The 14,929-nt window shown below is 45.6% G+C and overlaps 1 protein-coding gene across 1 annotated transcript in view; it reads right to left on the bottom strand.

Annotated features, from left to right (window-relative positions):
* LOC115161135 (vang-like protein 1) overlaps positions 1-14,929 on the bottom strand; it is a 59,554-nt gene that overhangs the window by 28,710 nt on the left and 15,915 nt on the right. The window contains exon 3 of the mRNA XM_029711890.1: positions 13,256-13,424. Within this exon, the coding sequence (XP_029567750.1) occupies positions 13,256-13,424 (169 nt within the window). The remainder of the gene's footprint in view (positions 1-13,255; positions 13,425-14,929) is intronic.

Below are 14,929 nucleotides of genomic sequence, written 5' to 3'. Positions count from 1 at the left end.
ACTGTTGACCATACAAACATGGTCTCTTTTTTGCTTTCTTGACTAAGGCAGCTCCAAAATGCCGGTGTTTCAGCCTAGCTCAGTGCTTTCTGTGGTGGTGGGGCAGCCAGTGGAAAATACAGAGTGTAGGGGTTGGTAATGTTCTCTAGTTGAGCCGTGATTGGCTCAGTGTTCTGTCACTCATGGGGACACTACGTCACCGCAAAATCTACAGGGAAAGCTAGAAAGTTCAAGCCCCTTGTGTGCTGCTATAGAGTTCCATTAGAAGTGCCCATCCAAGAAGGCTCAAGGTCATTGGCCACAGATATAACGTGATTTAACGTCTTATCTACCATAGCTTTGATTGGACTAATTATGTCAACATCATACTTTCAAAATATTAGCTAGCAAACTAGACAAGCAGTCATCATAATTAATCAAGTCGACAACCTACTGGCAAATCCTTTTCAATCCTTGTCATATGAAGATAAATTATAGATCAACTGTATCAGTGCTCATAGGACATTGGACATAAACATTACACATGTTGGAAATCGCAAATTCAACAATGAGTGGTTTGGAAGGAATCAGTGGCTAACAGCAAGCGTTGCAAAGCAATCACTAGCCTGCTATTCAGTGGAGAGGGTGTGTGCTCCAAGTCTGGGTATAAGGGTCCCGTTTCCAAGCTTAAAAGGATAGAAATGCACATTTACACCACGGGCCAGGAAAGGTTGAATACATTGGCCATGCTGTCAATCCAGCATGACTTCTGCCGTGTTCAAAATAACTGGAAACTTGGAACTGGGAAATCTCAGACTTCAGTGAGTTGAAGACAACTGTGAACTCTGAAAATATGTTTTGAATGAACATCCAACTCGGAATTCCAAGTCAGGAACTTGGGCCTCTTTCTAAAGCTCCGACCTGAAGATCACTGACGTCATGATTCGACCTTGGATGTTTTCCCCCAGAGTTCCCAGTTGTCCTGAAAACACCATAAATCCAGAGAATGCCAGATTTTGATGACAAAGTTCACACACAAGAAGGACTGCCGCACCACCTTCCTGTTCAAGTGAACACAGCACAAGGTGAGTCCAAACATTTATTGTATGCTGCTGCATAAATGTAATATGCCAGGGAGATATGTATAGTCTATCTTAGAAAGTAATACTAAGTGTATGTTGTGTAGTAAGCTGTTAGTAGCCCATTTGCATCAGCCTACTAATTTGGTCCCTTTTCCCCTCTTAATTTCACCTACTGTTCTGACTTGGCGGTGCACATGTAGTCTAACCTGTAAGAGAAATGTCATCATTGAATATTGTAAGAGCTTTCATTGTCTGCTTATATGCCCCCTTTATTTATCCTAAGGTTCTGACTTTGTATACAGGGAGAATAATGTTGTAACTGCTCATGTTCTGAATTCTGTCGCTGTACATTTCAAAAGTGCTGAACAAATAGTTGTATTGACTACGTCTGTCCTAGCTCGCTCATGTCTTAATCGAAATTACGGATTGCCTCTTATCTGCTTGTCGTCCTCTTATGCCATAGTTACATTTTACATTTACGTCATTTAGCAGACGCTCTTATCCAGAGCGACTTACAAATTGGTGCATTCACCTTATGATATCCATATAGTTTGTACATCTCAATTGTCAGTAGAAACCACATTTGTTTAAGCAAGTCAGCCATATCAGCTATGTTTTTTAAAAAGGCAGTAAATGAGGCTGAATGAACTGTTTCGTTGCCAGACAAGGCTCCACTGATAGCCAGGTGTAGCGGTGGTAAGGATTCACTCCTGTCACGAATTGGCTCGAAGCCCATAACAAAAAGGGAGACAACATGGAGATAAGGAATAACAAAAATATATTTAATAACTGAAGTAACCTATATAGAATAAACAATGGTGTATGTAATCAGTAGTGTAAGTGAGTGGTTGCGTGCACAGATGTGATAATGAGGGGTTGAAAGGTGCAAACAAACAAAACGGATACAAAAATGCAACAACTAAAATCAAACAGTGTCTGCATGGAGAGATTCTCCTCAATGAATGGGGAAGAGGTGTATTTATCCCGGGACACACCCAGGCCCAGGTGTGTCCCATGTCGCTGACGACCCTCCCGGCTCCGCCCACCGACATCCTAATAAGGAAAACAAGAGCAAAGTGAAAGAATAGCGCAGACAGACTGGGAGGGTCGTCACACTCCATGGTGCTGAAAAGAATGCTCTGTTGTTGGGACATCTTTATGAAGGCCCTAACAGTTTGTGGGCACCGCTTGTCACCGTTATAATGCAATTAATGTGTTGTTTAGTGTTGTGTATTGGCATTGCTGGCATGCATACATTTTGTTTTAGTTTGACCCACCAAGATTGACATGCTAAAGTAATGTTTTCATTTTATTAGCTAAACAAAACTTGTTTAAACAACTTTGTATACATAGCGGGAATTAAGATAACGTCATTTAGGCTGTAATGATCTCAAATTTCACATTAGGTCATCACACCATTGATATAGCAATTGATGCTAATAGGTTAGTGAATCCCATTGTGACACAGGGGGACACTATTTGGCATGACAGGCCCTTAATGCCCGTGCCCCCCCCCCACTGGGGGCTGCAGGTTGTGTGGTAAACCAGTGTGTGTGTGGGTGTGTCTAGGAAACTGTGTGTCAAGGTTCACTGATCGAGCCTCCACACCCTCCACTTCCTTTAATTCATTTATGCCAAACAGGAGGGGAGAGAGGGGGAGAAAAAGAGGGTGAGAGAAAAACACAGAAGGTTAGAAAAAGAGAGCAATGGAGAGAGCGAGAGAGAGACAGAGTGGAGAGAAACATTAACCCAATGACCCCTATTTGAGAGAGGGATGTCACGGGAGGTCTTTTAATATCATCTTTATCAGCCTATCACATCTCCGTTCATCTATTGGGTCATCACATAACTGTCCTCTCCCATAGTCACATCTTAATGTGCTCTCACTCTCCTCAATGTTAAAGATCAGGGATCATCAACTAGATTCAGCCGCGGGCTGATTGTTTTCTTCAGTAGATGGTTGGGGGGCCGGAACATAATTACAAATCATTTATAGACTGCAAATTGACCGCAAGAAGCCCAAACAGATCTAATATTGGACTTCAACATAATAATTTCTAACCTAGCTTACATTATAAATGATCACATCTCTCTTATTATGTTTGAGAATACTTGGGAACAGATTTCACAACTAAAATCACTTGGAGCTCATTCCTTTTTCCAGTTGTTTTTGTCCAACAATGACACAAAAAAACAAATACATGTTCTATTTTTTATTTTTTAATATTTTTTTAAAATTGGTCTGGGGCCAAATAAAAACACCTGCGGGCCAAATTGGGCCCCCAGGCAGTCAGTTGGGGAACGCTGCGATCTATAATCCAACATCCCCTTAAAGCATTGTAAATACAGCTATAGAGTCTCTCTGTAGTAATGCTAGAAAAAATTCAGGCTAAACCCTCTCCATTTACACTGACAGATTACCCAACACTAAGAGTTCACCCTGGTATACAAACAGAACGGCAAAGAGAGGGAGAGAAGAGGGGACAGAGAAGGACAGAGAGGGAGAGAAGAGGGGACAGAGAAGGACAGAGAGGGAGAAAGTGAGACAGACCAGAGAACCCCCCCCCCCCCCACCAAAAAAAAATCACTGGCCAAACCAGAAAAAAATGCCATATTAAAACCTGTGTGTTGTGATAATTGTGTTGTTTGCCCTATAATCTGTTAGTTCATATGCCATGTGACTGTGATATATAGGCCTAAATGCAGAGACAATAAGAAGACACAGTGGCAACATAAATTCAATCACACCTTTGTTTCATCACAAAACCGGAGAGCCACCTCTGTCCGGTGAAGTCCACAAAGCATATTGCATGTACTGTAAGCAAGTTACGTTACAGCCTTATTCTAAAATGGATTCAATAGTTTTTTCCCCCTCATCAATCTACACACAATACCCCAAGTGGTCTGAATACTTTCTGAACGCACTGTAATGTTTCCAACATTTTCAGGCCACAAAACAACTATTGATTCAGAACCACAGAGAGTTACCGCAAGTCACAAAGAAAACAGGAGCTGCCTCCACTGTTCCAGCACCATTTCATCATCAGATCACCTCTGCTTAGTCTAATACAGTGACAGCTAAAAGATACCAAAAACTATTTAGTCCAATCAATGTAAGCTAAATATGAAGTGGCTGTCTATGATACCGATGTGTGTAAGTAGGAAAAAAAACATCTTGACTAATCCTACTTGTAGAGAAACGCCAATGCCATCTCCCTCTTTCATGTTGATGAAACGGTCTATCACTCTGATCTGTACATCCTTTTAGTTATTGTTGTCCTAGGCTACCTGGCTAAAATGCTTGCTAGCTAGCCTAACTTCCTTTCATGGGCAACGATGAGCCAGCTAGTTAACATTTAGCCTACTACATCTAGCTACATACTGAATTTCCATCCTCTCAGGCCAGGGGCACAATGTAGGAATTTATGGTTGGGTCAGAATCGCCGTTACAATCCATGGCCAGTACGAAGCATTGTAAGTCCAAGTCCAAATCCCCTACTCCATCCATTGCTAATTTAGGAAAGGGACAATTTTCGCTAGCTAGCCACTGGAGGACAACACAAAAATTCTAATTGTCTGTCAATGACGTATGCTCTCAATGTGATTTGATAGGAGTGACGCCAAATCCAAACTGGCTTCCCAGGACAATTCACAGTTTTGCTCAACGCTGATTATCTATTATTTTATACTTTTCTTTATCAAGGGAGGCCACATGCTCACTGGCTTCCCTTGTATTCAATGCTATGGGTGGCAACAATGTCATACTCTTTGGACCAGACAGCATCAGATAGATGGCCTACACATACAGAGGGTAGAGAAGGGCGCTGTTTCACTCACTTGGATGCTTTCTCCAGTGAGATAAATTCAGCCTCTTGCGAATTGAAAGAAAATTATGAAACACAGGGACGAAAGATTTTTTTAAAATAATTCTGTAGTCAATTTTTTGGGGAAGCCTGGCTTCCCTTGGCATTCATGAATAGACTCCACAGAGAAGGAATACAGCAGAGACAGACAGAGACTGACCGAGAGCGAGCGAGAGCGAGAGACTGACCGAGAGCGAGAGAGAGCGAGAGACTGACCGAGAGCGAGAGACTGACCGAGAGCGAGAGACTGACCGAGAGCGAGAGACTGACCGAGAGCGAGAGACTGAACGAGAGCGAGAGACTGACCGAGAGCGAGAGACTGACCGAGAGCGAGAGAGAGCGAGAGAGAGCGAGAGACTGACCGAGAGCGAAAGACTGACCGAGAGCGAGAGACTGCCCGAGAGCGAGAGAGAGCGAGAGAGAGCGAGAGACTGACCGAGAGCGAGAGACTGACCGAGAGCGAGAGAGAGACTGACCGAGAGCGAGAGACTGACCGAGAGAGCGAGAGACTGACCGAGAGCGAGAGAGAGACTGACTGACCGAGAGAGAGAGACTGACCGAGAGCGAGAGAGAGACTGACCGAGAGCGAGAGAGAGACTGACCGAGAGAGAGACTGACCGAGAGCGAGAGAGAGACTGACCGAGACGAAGAGAGCACTGACCGAGAAGCGAGAGACGGGACGGAGAGCGAGAAGAGAGCGAGAGACGGGACCGAGGAGCGAGAGAGAGACTGACCGAGAGCGAGAGAGAGACTGACCGAGAGCGAGACTGACAGAGAGCGAGAGACTGACCGAGAGCGAGAGACGGACCGAGAGCGAGAGAGAGACTGACCGGAGAAGAGAAGACTGACCGAGAGCGAGAGAGAGAGACATGACCGAGAGCGAGAGAGAGCGAGAGACTGACCAAGAAGGCGAGAGACTGACCGGAGCGAGAGAGAGCGAGAGACTGACCGAGAGGAGAGCGAGAGACTGATCGAGAGCGACGAGAGAGCGAGAGTGACTGACCGAGAGCTGAGAGAGAGACCTGACCCGAGAGCGGAGACTGACCGAGAGCGAGAGACTGACCGAGAGCGAGAGACTGACCGAGAGCGAGAGAGAGACTGACCGAGAGCGAGAGAGAGAGAGACTGACCGAGAGCGAGAGAGAGACTGACCGAGAGCGAGAGAGAGCGAGAGACTGACAGAGAGCGAAAGACTGACCGAGAGCGAGAGAGAGAGAGAGACTGACCGAGAGCGAGAGAGAGACTGACCGAGAGCGAGAGACTGACCGAGAGCGAGAGAGAGCGAGAGAGAGCGAGAGAGAGCGAGAGACTGACCGAGAGCGAGAGAGAGCGAGAGACTGACCGAGAGCGAGAGAGAGACTGACCGAGAGCGAGAGAGAGAGACTGACCGAGAGCGAGAGAGAGACTGACAGAGAGCGAGAGAGCGAGAGACTGACCGAGAGCGAGAGAGAGACTGACCGAGAGCGAGAGAGAGACTGACCGAGAGCGAGAGAGCGAGAGACTGACCGAGAGCGAGAGACTGACCGAGAGCGAGAGAGAGCGAGAGACTGACCGAGAGCGAGAGACTGACCGAGAGCGAGAGACTGACCGAGAGCGAGAGAGAGCGAGAGACTGACCGAGAGCGAGAGAGAGACTGACCGAGAGCGAGAGACTGACCGAGAGCGAGAGAGAGACTGACCGAGAGCGAGAGACTGACCGAGAGCGAGAGACTGACCGAGAGCGAGAGAGAGACTGACCGAGAGCGAGAGAGAGACTGACCGAGAGCGAGAGAGAGACTGACCGAGAGCGAGAGAGAGCGAGAGACTGACCGAGACTGACCGAGAGAGAGAGAGACTGACCGAGAGCGAGAGACTGACCGAGAGCGAGAGACTGACCGAGAGCGAGAGACTGACCGAGAGCGAGAGAGAGCGAGTGAGAGCGAGAGAGAGCGAGAGACTGACCGAGAGCGAAAGACTGACCGAGAGCGAGAGACTGACCGAGAGCGAGAGAGAGCGAGCGAGAGACTGACCGAGAGCGAGAGAGAGCGAGAGAGCGAGAGAGAGCGAGAGACTGACCGAGAGCGAGAGAGAGCGAGAGACTGACCGAGAGCGAGAGAGAGACTGACCGAGAGCGAGAGACTGACCGAGAGCGAGAGAGAGCGAGAGACTGACCGAGAGCGAGAGCGAGAGAGAGACTGACCGAGAGCGAGAGAGAGACTGACCGAGAGCGAGAGAGAGCGAGAGACTGACCGAGAGCGAGAGACTGACCGAGAGCGAGAGAGAGCGAGAGACTGACCGAGAGCGAGAGAGAGACTGACCGAGAGCGAGAGACTGACCGAGAGCGAGAGACTGACCGAGAGCGAGACTGACCGAGAGCGAGAGAGAGACTGACCGAGAGAGAGAGAGAGACTGACCGAGAGCGAGAGAGAGACTGACCGAGAGCGAGAGAGAGCGAGAGACTGACCGAGAGCGAGAGACTGACCGAGAGCGAGAGAGAGACTGACCGAGAGCGAGAGAGAGCGAGAGACTGACCGAGAGAGAGCGAGAGACTGACCGAGAGCGAGAGAGAGAGAGACTGACCGAGAGCGAGAGACTGACCGAGAGAGAGAGAGACTGACCGAGAGCGAGAGACTGACCGAGAGAGAGAGAGAGACTGACCGAGAGAGAGAGAGAGAGAGAGAGAGAGAGAGACGACAGACAGACAGAGGAGCGGAGACGAGAGAGAGGAGAGCCCGACAGGCAGACAGAGGGGACCAGAGAGAGAGAGGGGCAGAGAGAGAGAGAGAGAGAGAGACTGACAAGGCAGACAGAGAGAGAGAGAAGAGAGAGAGAACGACAGGCAGCCAGGACAGGGGAGAGAGAGAGAGAGATGGAGGAGAGGAGACTGACAGGCCGACAGAGAGAGAGGGAGAGAGACTGAAGGCAGACAGAGAGAGAGAGAGAGACCCGACAGCAGACAGAGAGAGAGAGAGAGAAGAGACGACAGCAGACAGAGGAGAGAGAGAGTGAGAGGAGAGAGAGAGACCCGAAGGCCAGACAGAGAGAGAGAGAGAGAGAGAGAGAGACCGACAGGCAGACAGACAGACAGAGAGAGCGAGAGACAGACAGAGAGAGACGGAACAAAAACGGAAGGGATCTTTTGCAGCTCTGTAGAAGCCTGGGTCTGTACTTTGTCAATGGTAGGTTACGGGGGGACTCTTTGGGGAGATTCACCTACTGCTCACCTCTTGGCCACAGTACAGTAGACTATATGATCACAGACATGGACCCTTTCTCTCTCAGCTCATTCACTGTCAAGCCACTAACACCTCTGTCTGATCACAGCCAAATTACGTTGTTTCTCAAAAGAACAGACCTGGAAACAACCACACATTCACAGCCCAGTAAGCTGTACAACATCAGAAATTCATACAGATGGGCCCAAAACAGCACAGAAGAATACCAGAAAGCAACCTGGAACCAAAATATCCAAACACTCTTAGATAACTTTCTGGATACCACATTCACTCACAGTAAAGAAGGCATCAATCTAGCAGTACGAAACATCAACTATATATTCAGGCAAACGGCAAAAGAAGCACAATTGAAATTGATAAAAAACAAAACTAAAAAAAATCACAGATGACAACTGGTTTGATGCAGATTGTAAAATTATAAGGAAAAAACTTAGAACACTATCCAACCAAAAGCACAGAGACACAAATAATGGTGAATTACGCCTTCATTACTGTGAGACTTTAAAACTCTATAAACGTACACTCAGAACCAAAAAAGCACAGTACAACAGCAAGCAGCTGACACTAATTGAGGAGTCCATAAACACAAACAACTTTTGGCAAAATTGGAAAAAACTAAAAAAATCTAAACAAGAGGAATTAGCAATACAAAATGGTGACATATGGACAACCCATTTTAAAACACTCTACAACACCGTTCAAATTGACACAAACGCAGAACAACGCCAAATCCATGAGAAATTGAATGGATTAGAAAAAGCTATAAAGGACAATCAAAATCCATTGGACTCCCCAATTACTGACCAGGAGCTCTATAAGAAACTTCAGGCTCTCAAATTTAAAAAAGCCTGCGGACCTGATGGCATCCTAAATGAGATGCTCAAACTCACTAGTGCAAAATTTCAATTGGCTATATTAAAACTGTTTAATTTGATCCTGAGTGTAGGTTATTTCCCTGACATCTGGAATCAAGGACTCATAACCCCAATCTTTAAGAATGGAGACAAATTTGACCCTAACAATTACAGAGGCATTTGTGTGAACAGTAACCTGGGGAAGGTTTTCTGTAGTATCATCAATGTAAGAGTTCTAAACTTCCTTAATAAGCACAATGTCTTGAGTAAAAGCCAAATTGGATTTATACCAAAACATCGCACAACTGATCATATTTACACCTTACACACCCTGATAGATAAACATGTCCACCAAAATAATACCAAAATATACACTTGCTTTATCGACTTCCAAAAAGCATTTGATTCTATTTGGCATAGAGGACTGTTCTACAAAGTTATTGAAAGTGGTGTAGGGGGTAAAACATATGACATAATTAAATCAATGTATACTGGCAATACGTGCAGCATTAAAATTGGTAAGAAAAGAACAGAATTCTTTAACCAGGGGCGGGGCCTTCGTCAGGGTTGCAATCTGAGCCCTGCACTCTTCAATATTTACATTAACGAATTGGCCACTATTCTAGAAAAATCCTCAGCCCCTGGTGTTAGTCTCCACAATTCAGAAGTTAAATGCCTACTCTTCGCAGATGACCTATGCCTGCTGTCACCCACAGCACCTGGCCTACAGCAGAGCCTGGACCTGCTAGAGCAGTACTGCCAGACCTGGGCCCTGGCAGTAAACCCCAAAAAGACTAAAATAATGATTTTCCAGAGAAGATCCAGATCTCAGGGAATTAGACCAAAGTTCTCAATTGGTACAAAATATATAGAGTACTGTACACACTACAATTACTTAGGTTTAAAAATAAGCTCAACTGGACACCTTAATGAGGCAGTGAATGAACTGAGAGAGAAAGCACGCAGGGCATTCTACGCCATTAAAAAGCAAATTCAAATTGAAATACCTATTAAAATTTGGCTAAAACTAATTGAATATGTCATTGAACCAATTGCACTTTATGGCAGCGAGGTGTGGGGTCCACTTGCAAAACAAGATTTCATCAAATGGGACAAACACCCCATTGAAACCCTACATGCAGAGTTCTGTAAGATTCTCCTACGTGTCCAGAGGAAAACTACAAACAATGCATGCAGGGCAGAATTAGGCCAATATCCACTAATAATAAAAACTCAAAAAAGAGCAATTAAGTTTTGGAAACATCTAAAATACAGTGACCCCCTCTCATATCATTACCAAGCCCTGCAATGCCAAGAGCTGAGCAAAGAAAAGAGTCCCCTCATCCAGCTGGTCCTGGGGCTGAGTTCACAAACCTGTTCTACTAACACACTGAAGCCTCAGGACCAGAACATCCAATCAATCAGAATAAACCAAATTACAACACAGTCAAAACAAAACTACATTGCTTATTGGGAAACACAAGCACAAACACAAAGCAAAATGCAGTGCTATCTGGCCCTAAATCGACAGTACACTATGGCTAAATATTTGACCATGGTTACTGATCAAAACCTTAGAAAAACCTTGACAAAGTACAGGCTCAGTGAGCACAGCCTTGCCATTGAGAAGGGTAGACACAGGAAAACCTGGCTCCCTGTAGAGGAAAGGCTGTGCAACCACTGCACAACAGCAGAACCTGAGACGGAGCTGCATTTCCTGACAAAATGTCAAAAATATAAAACAATTAGAGAGTGTCATCTCCCCAAATTTGAAACCCTTATTCAAGGTTTCAAAGACCTCTCTGATGAGGATAGGCTACCCGTCCTGTTGGGGGAGGACGCAGAGAGCTGTGGGTTGGCAGCGCACTACATTGCTGCCTGCCATAAGTTGAGGGACAGTGTCTGACAGACCAATAAACCTGCACATGTCCTCAACTGTATGATTATTGTTATTGTTGAATGTATGGTTATATTGACCGTTGGTTATTGTTGTTACTGTTGTCCCGTTGACAATTTTTTATTCTCATTTTTATTTATTTTTATATTGTAAATATCCAAAGTAAGCTTTGGCAATATGTACACTGTTACGTCATGCCAATAAAGCGAATTGAATTGAATTGAATTGAGAGAGCGAGAGAGAGAGCCCGACAGGCAGACAGGGAGAGAGAGAGCCCGACAGGCAGACAGAGAGAGAGAGAGACCGACAGGCAGACAGAGAGAGAGAGACCGACAGGCAGACAGATAGAGAGACCGACAGGCAGACAGAGAGAGAGAGAGAGAGAGAGAGAGAGAGAGAGAGAGAGAGAGAGAGACCGACAGGCAGACAGAGAGAGAGAGAGAGAGAGAGGGAGAGAGACCGACAGGCAGACAGAGAGAGAGAGAGACCGACAGGCAGACAGAGAGAGAGAGAGACCGACAGGCAGACAGAGAGAGAGAGAGACCGACAGGCAGACAGAGAGAGAGAGAGACCGACAGGCAGACAGAGAGAGAGAGACCGACAGGCAGACAGAGAGAGAGAGAGACCGACAGGCAGACAGAGAGAGAGAGAGACCGACAGGCAGACAGAGAGAGAGAGAGACCGACAGGCAGACAGAGAGAGAGAGAGACCGACAGGCAGACAGAGAGAGAGAGACACCAACAGGCAGACAGAGAGAGAGACCGACAGGCAGATAGAGAGAGAGACCGACAGGCAGACAGAGAGAGAGAGACCGACAGGCAGACAGAGAGAGAGAGACCGACAGGCAGACAGAGAGAGAGAGACCGACAGGCAGACAGAGAGAGAGAGACCGACAGGCAGACAGACCGACAGGCAGACAGACAGAGACCGACAGGCAGACAGACAGAGAGAGAGACCGACAGACAGAGAGACCAACAGGCAGACAGACACAGAGAGACCGACAGGCAGAGACAGACAGACAGAGCGAGACCGACAGGCAGACAGAGAGACAGCGAGACCGACAGGCAGACAGAGACAGCCAATTTGACATTTACTTCTTGCTCCCCAACCATCGCAGTACTGACCACACACACACACACACACACACACACACACACACACACACACACACACACACACACACACACACACACACACACACACACACACATCCACCCCCCCCAAAAAAGAGGGCAAAATCTTTGCTTGCTTTATTGACTTTAAAAAAGCATTCGACTCTATTTGGCGCCAAGTGGCTATTCTACCAAATTCTCCAAAGTGGGCTTGGTGGTAAGGTGTATGACTTAATAAAATGTATGTACACAGAAAACAAGTGTGCAATAAAAATCTAAAACCAAAGAAGATCATTATTTTCACAACGTCGAGGTCAGAGACAAGGCTGCAGTTTGAGTCCAAACCTTTTCATCATTTATATAAATGAATTAGCAGACATGTTGGACCATTCTGCAGCACAAAGACTCACACTATTTGACACAGAGGTGAAATACCTGCTATATGCTGATGACTTGATACTTCTATCACCAACCAAAGAAGGTCTTCAACAGAACCTTAATATTCTAGAGCAATATTTCCATAATTGGGCCCTGGCAGTAAAAAATAAAACGAAAATCATGATTTAAAAAAAAAAAAAAAAACATTTGTCAGAAACACAAATATAAATTCACCCTGAACAATTTGAATTTGAGAGAGAGAGAGAGAGAAAGAGACAGAGAGAAAGGGAGAGGTGGGTGGTGTTTGATACCTGCTTGTCAGCCCTCTCTTCTGGCAGAGGGTGAATATAGATTATTCAGAGCCCTGGTTAGTCCCGTTACACACTATAACAAAGCACAACACCACACACTAACACGGACTGACTAACAGGCTTTGCTTAGACACATACAGTAATCTACTAACCCAACACACAAAGGAGCCTCACTGGTATGATTGAAGGTCATTCTGACATCTGTGTGCGTGTGTCACATGGGAATACTAGAAAAAAGAGCTATGCCATTCACTGGAACCTCACTGGTATGGCTACAGGTTTTCTGAAATGTGTACAGCATGTGTATGTGTCACAGGGGACAAAGGGACAAAAGAGCAACGACATTCCCATCGCCTTCCACTACTTCCAAAAGCCTCAGTCCTGCATCATGTGACACACTGCCAGCTGGGTCCCTGTAAAGGTTCTGTTTGACTCTGAGAGAATGAGATTGGTTGGCTGATGATTGCTTGTGTACAGGGTTACTGTAAGCAGGTTCTGTTTTGTACAGTATACTGTAGCTGTGCAGGGCTTTCTGAATTTCTCAACCATGGTGTGTTGGAGCTTACCTGGAGGCTCGGAGCCTCGTCTCCAGTCACGGAGGTGGGCTCTTTCAGCAGGGGCTCGTTGTGGGTGGGGGAGGCCTGAGTGGGCCCGTCGGGGGTGTTGATGACAGACCTCTCCGACCGGCTACTGTCCTTACTGCTAAGCTTACGATGCTCACGCCGACTCTGCTCCCTACAAGGAACACACACACTAAGAATACGGAAACTGACAAGCGGATGAGGGTTGGGATGAAAGAGAAGAAAGCTGAATTCCTCTTAGTCTCTCACACTCTCTCTCTCATTTACAGAACAAGTCAGAGTGAATCAGAGAAATAGGTTGAAGGCTGTGACGACAATAATCCACTAGCTGAACCCGTCTCCTCTCTCTCCCGCCTTTCTTTCAGGGTTTCCTTTGGGATCAAAAAGGGGCTTAGTTGGTGGGAGTGGCAATGAGCACGATTGGCCATCGGCACGGCTACATTTTAGAAGTCAATTTCCTGCAATTCTACACATTTTCCCATGCAGTTGAGAGAGAAGTTTGCAGCTTTAAAGCAAATTTCCTGAGATTCTACATACAATATTATGGCATGGAGCTGAGAGAAAACATTTGTTTGAAGCTAGCTTCTTGCAATTTGCCATAGATAATGCTGTGCTTTTTTGCTCAAACATAATAAAATAAATCATGCTAAATTCATAGTTTTGTGAATTTTTTATTCTCCCTGACTGTCTAGCTTTTATTTTCGTGATTGTTAGCTACTTCTCAAAGATTATATAGTTCCATTATCTTTTCTACATACTTTATCATTTGGATTTAGTCGTTTAAGTTTACACTTAAAGCATTTTTTCCATCCTGAAAATGAATATGTATGGATACATGCATGTACAGTACCAGTCAAAAGTTTGGACACACCTACTCATTCAAGGGTTTTTCTTTATTTTTACTATTTTATACATTGTAGAATAATAGTGAAGACATTAAAACTATGAAATAACACATATGGAGTCATATAGTAACCAAAAAGTGTTAAACAAATCAAAATATATATATTTTTTTATTCTTCAAAGTAGCCACCCTTTGCCTTGACAGCTTTGCACAACGTGCAACAATTTCAAAGATTTTACTAAGTTACAGTTCATATAAGGAAATGAATCAATTTAAATTAATTAATTAGGCCCTAATCTATGGATTTCATATGACTGGGCAGGGGTGCAGCCATGTGTGGGCTTAGGACCACCCACTTGGCAGGCATGCCCACCCACTGGGGTTTTACCCCACATAAGGGCTTTATTAGAGACCGAAATACTCCTCAACACCCCCCCTCCCCCCCACGTGAAGAACGTGGTCTGCGTTTGTGAGGCCGGTTGGACGTACTGCCAAATTCTCTAAAATGACGATAGAAATGAACATTGAATTCTCTAGCAACAGCTCTGGTGGACATTCCTGCAGTCAGCATGCCAACTGCATCCTCCCTCTAAACTAAACTTGAGACATCTGTGGCATTGTGTGACAAAACTGCACATTTTAAAGTGGCCTTTTATTGTCCCCAACACAAGGTGCACCTGTGTAATGATCATGCTGTTTAATCAGCTTCTTGATATGCCACACCTGACAGGTGGATAGATTATTTTGGCATATTTCAGCTCATGAAACATGGGACCTACACTTTACATGTTGCGTTTCTATGTTTGTTCAGTGTA

The sequence above is a fragment of the Salmo trutta genome, chromosome 24 (assembly GCF_901001165.1).
Source record: "Salmo trutta chromosome 24, fSalTru1.1, whole genome shotgun sequence".
NCBI lineage: Eukaryota > Metazoa > Chordata > Actinopteri > Salmoniformes > Salmonidae > Salmo > Salmo trutta.
Note: the sequence above shows the minus strand (reverse complement) of the source record. Positions and strands in the feature narration are given on the sequence as shown.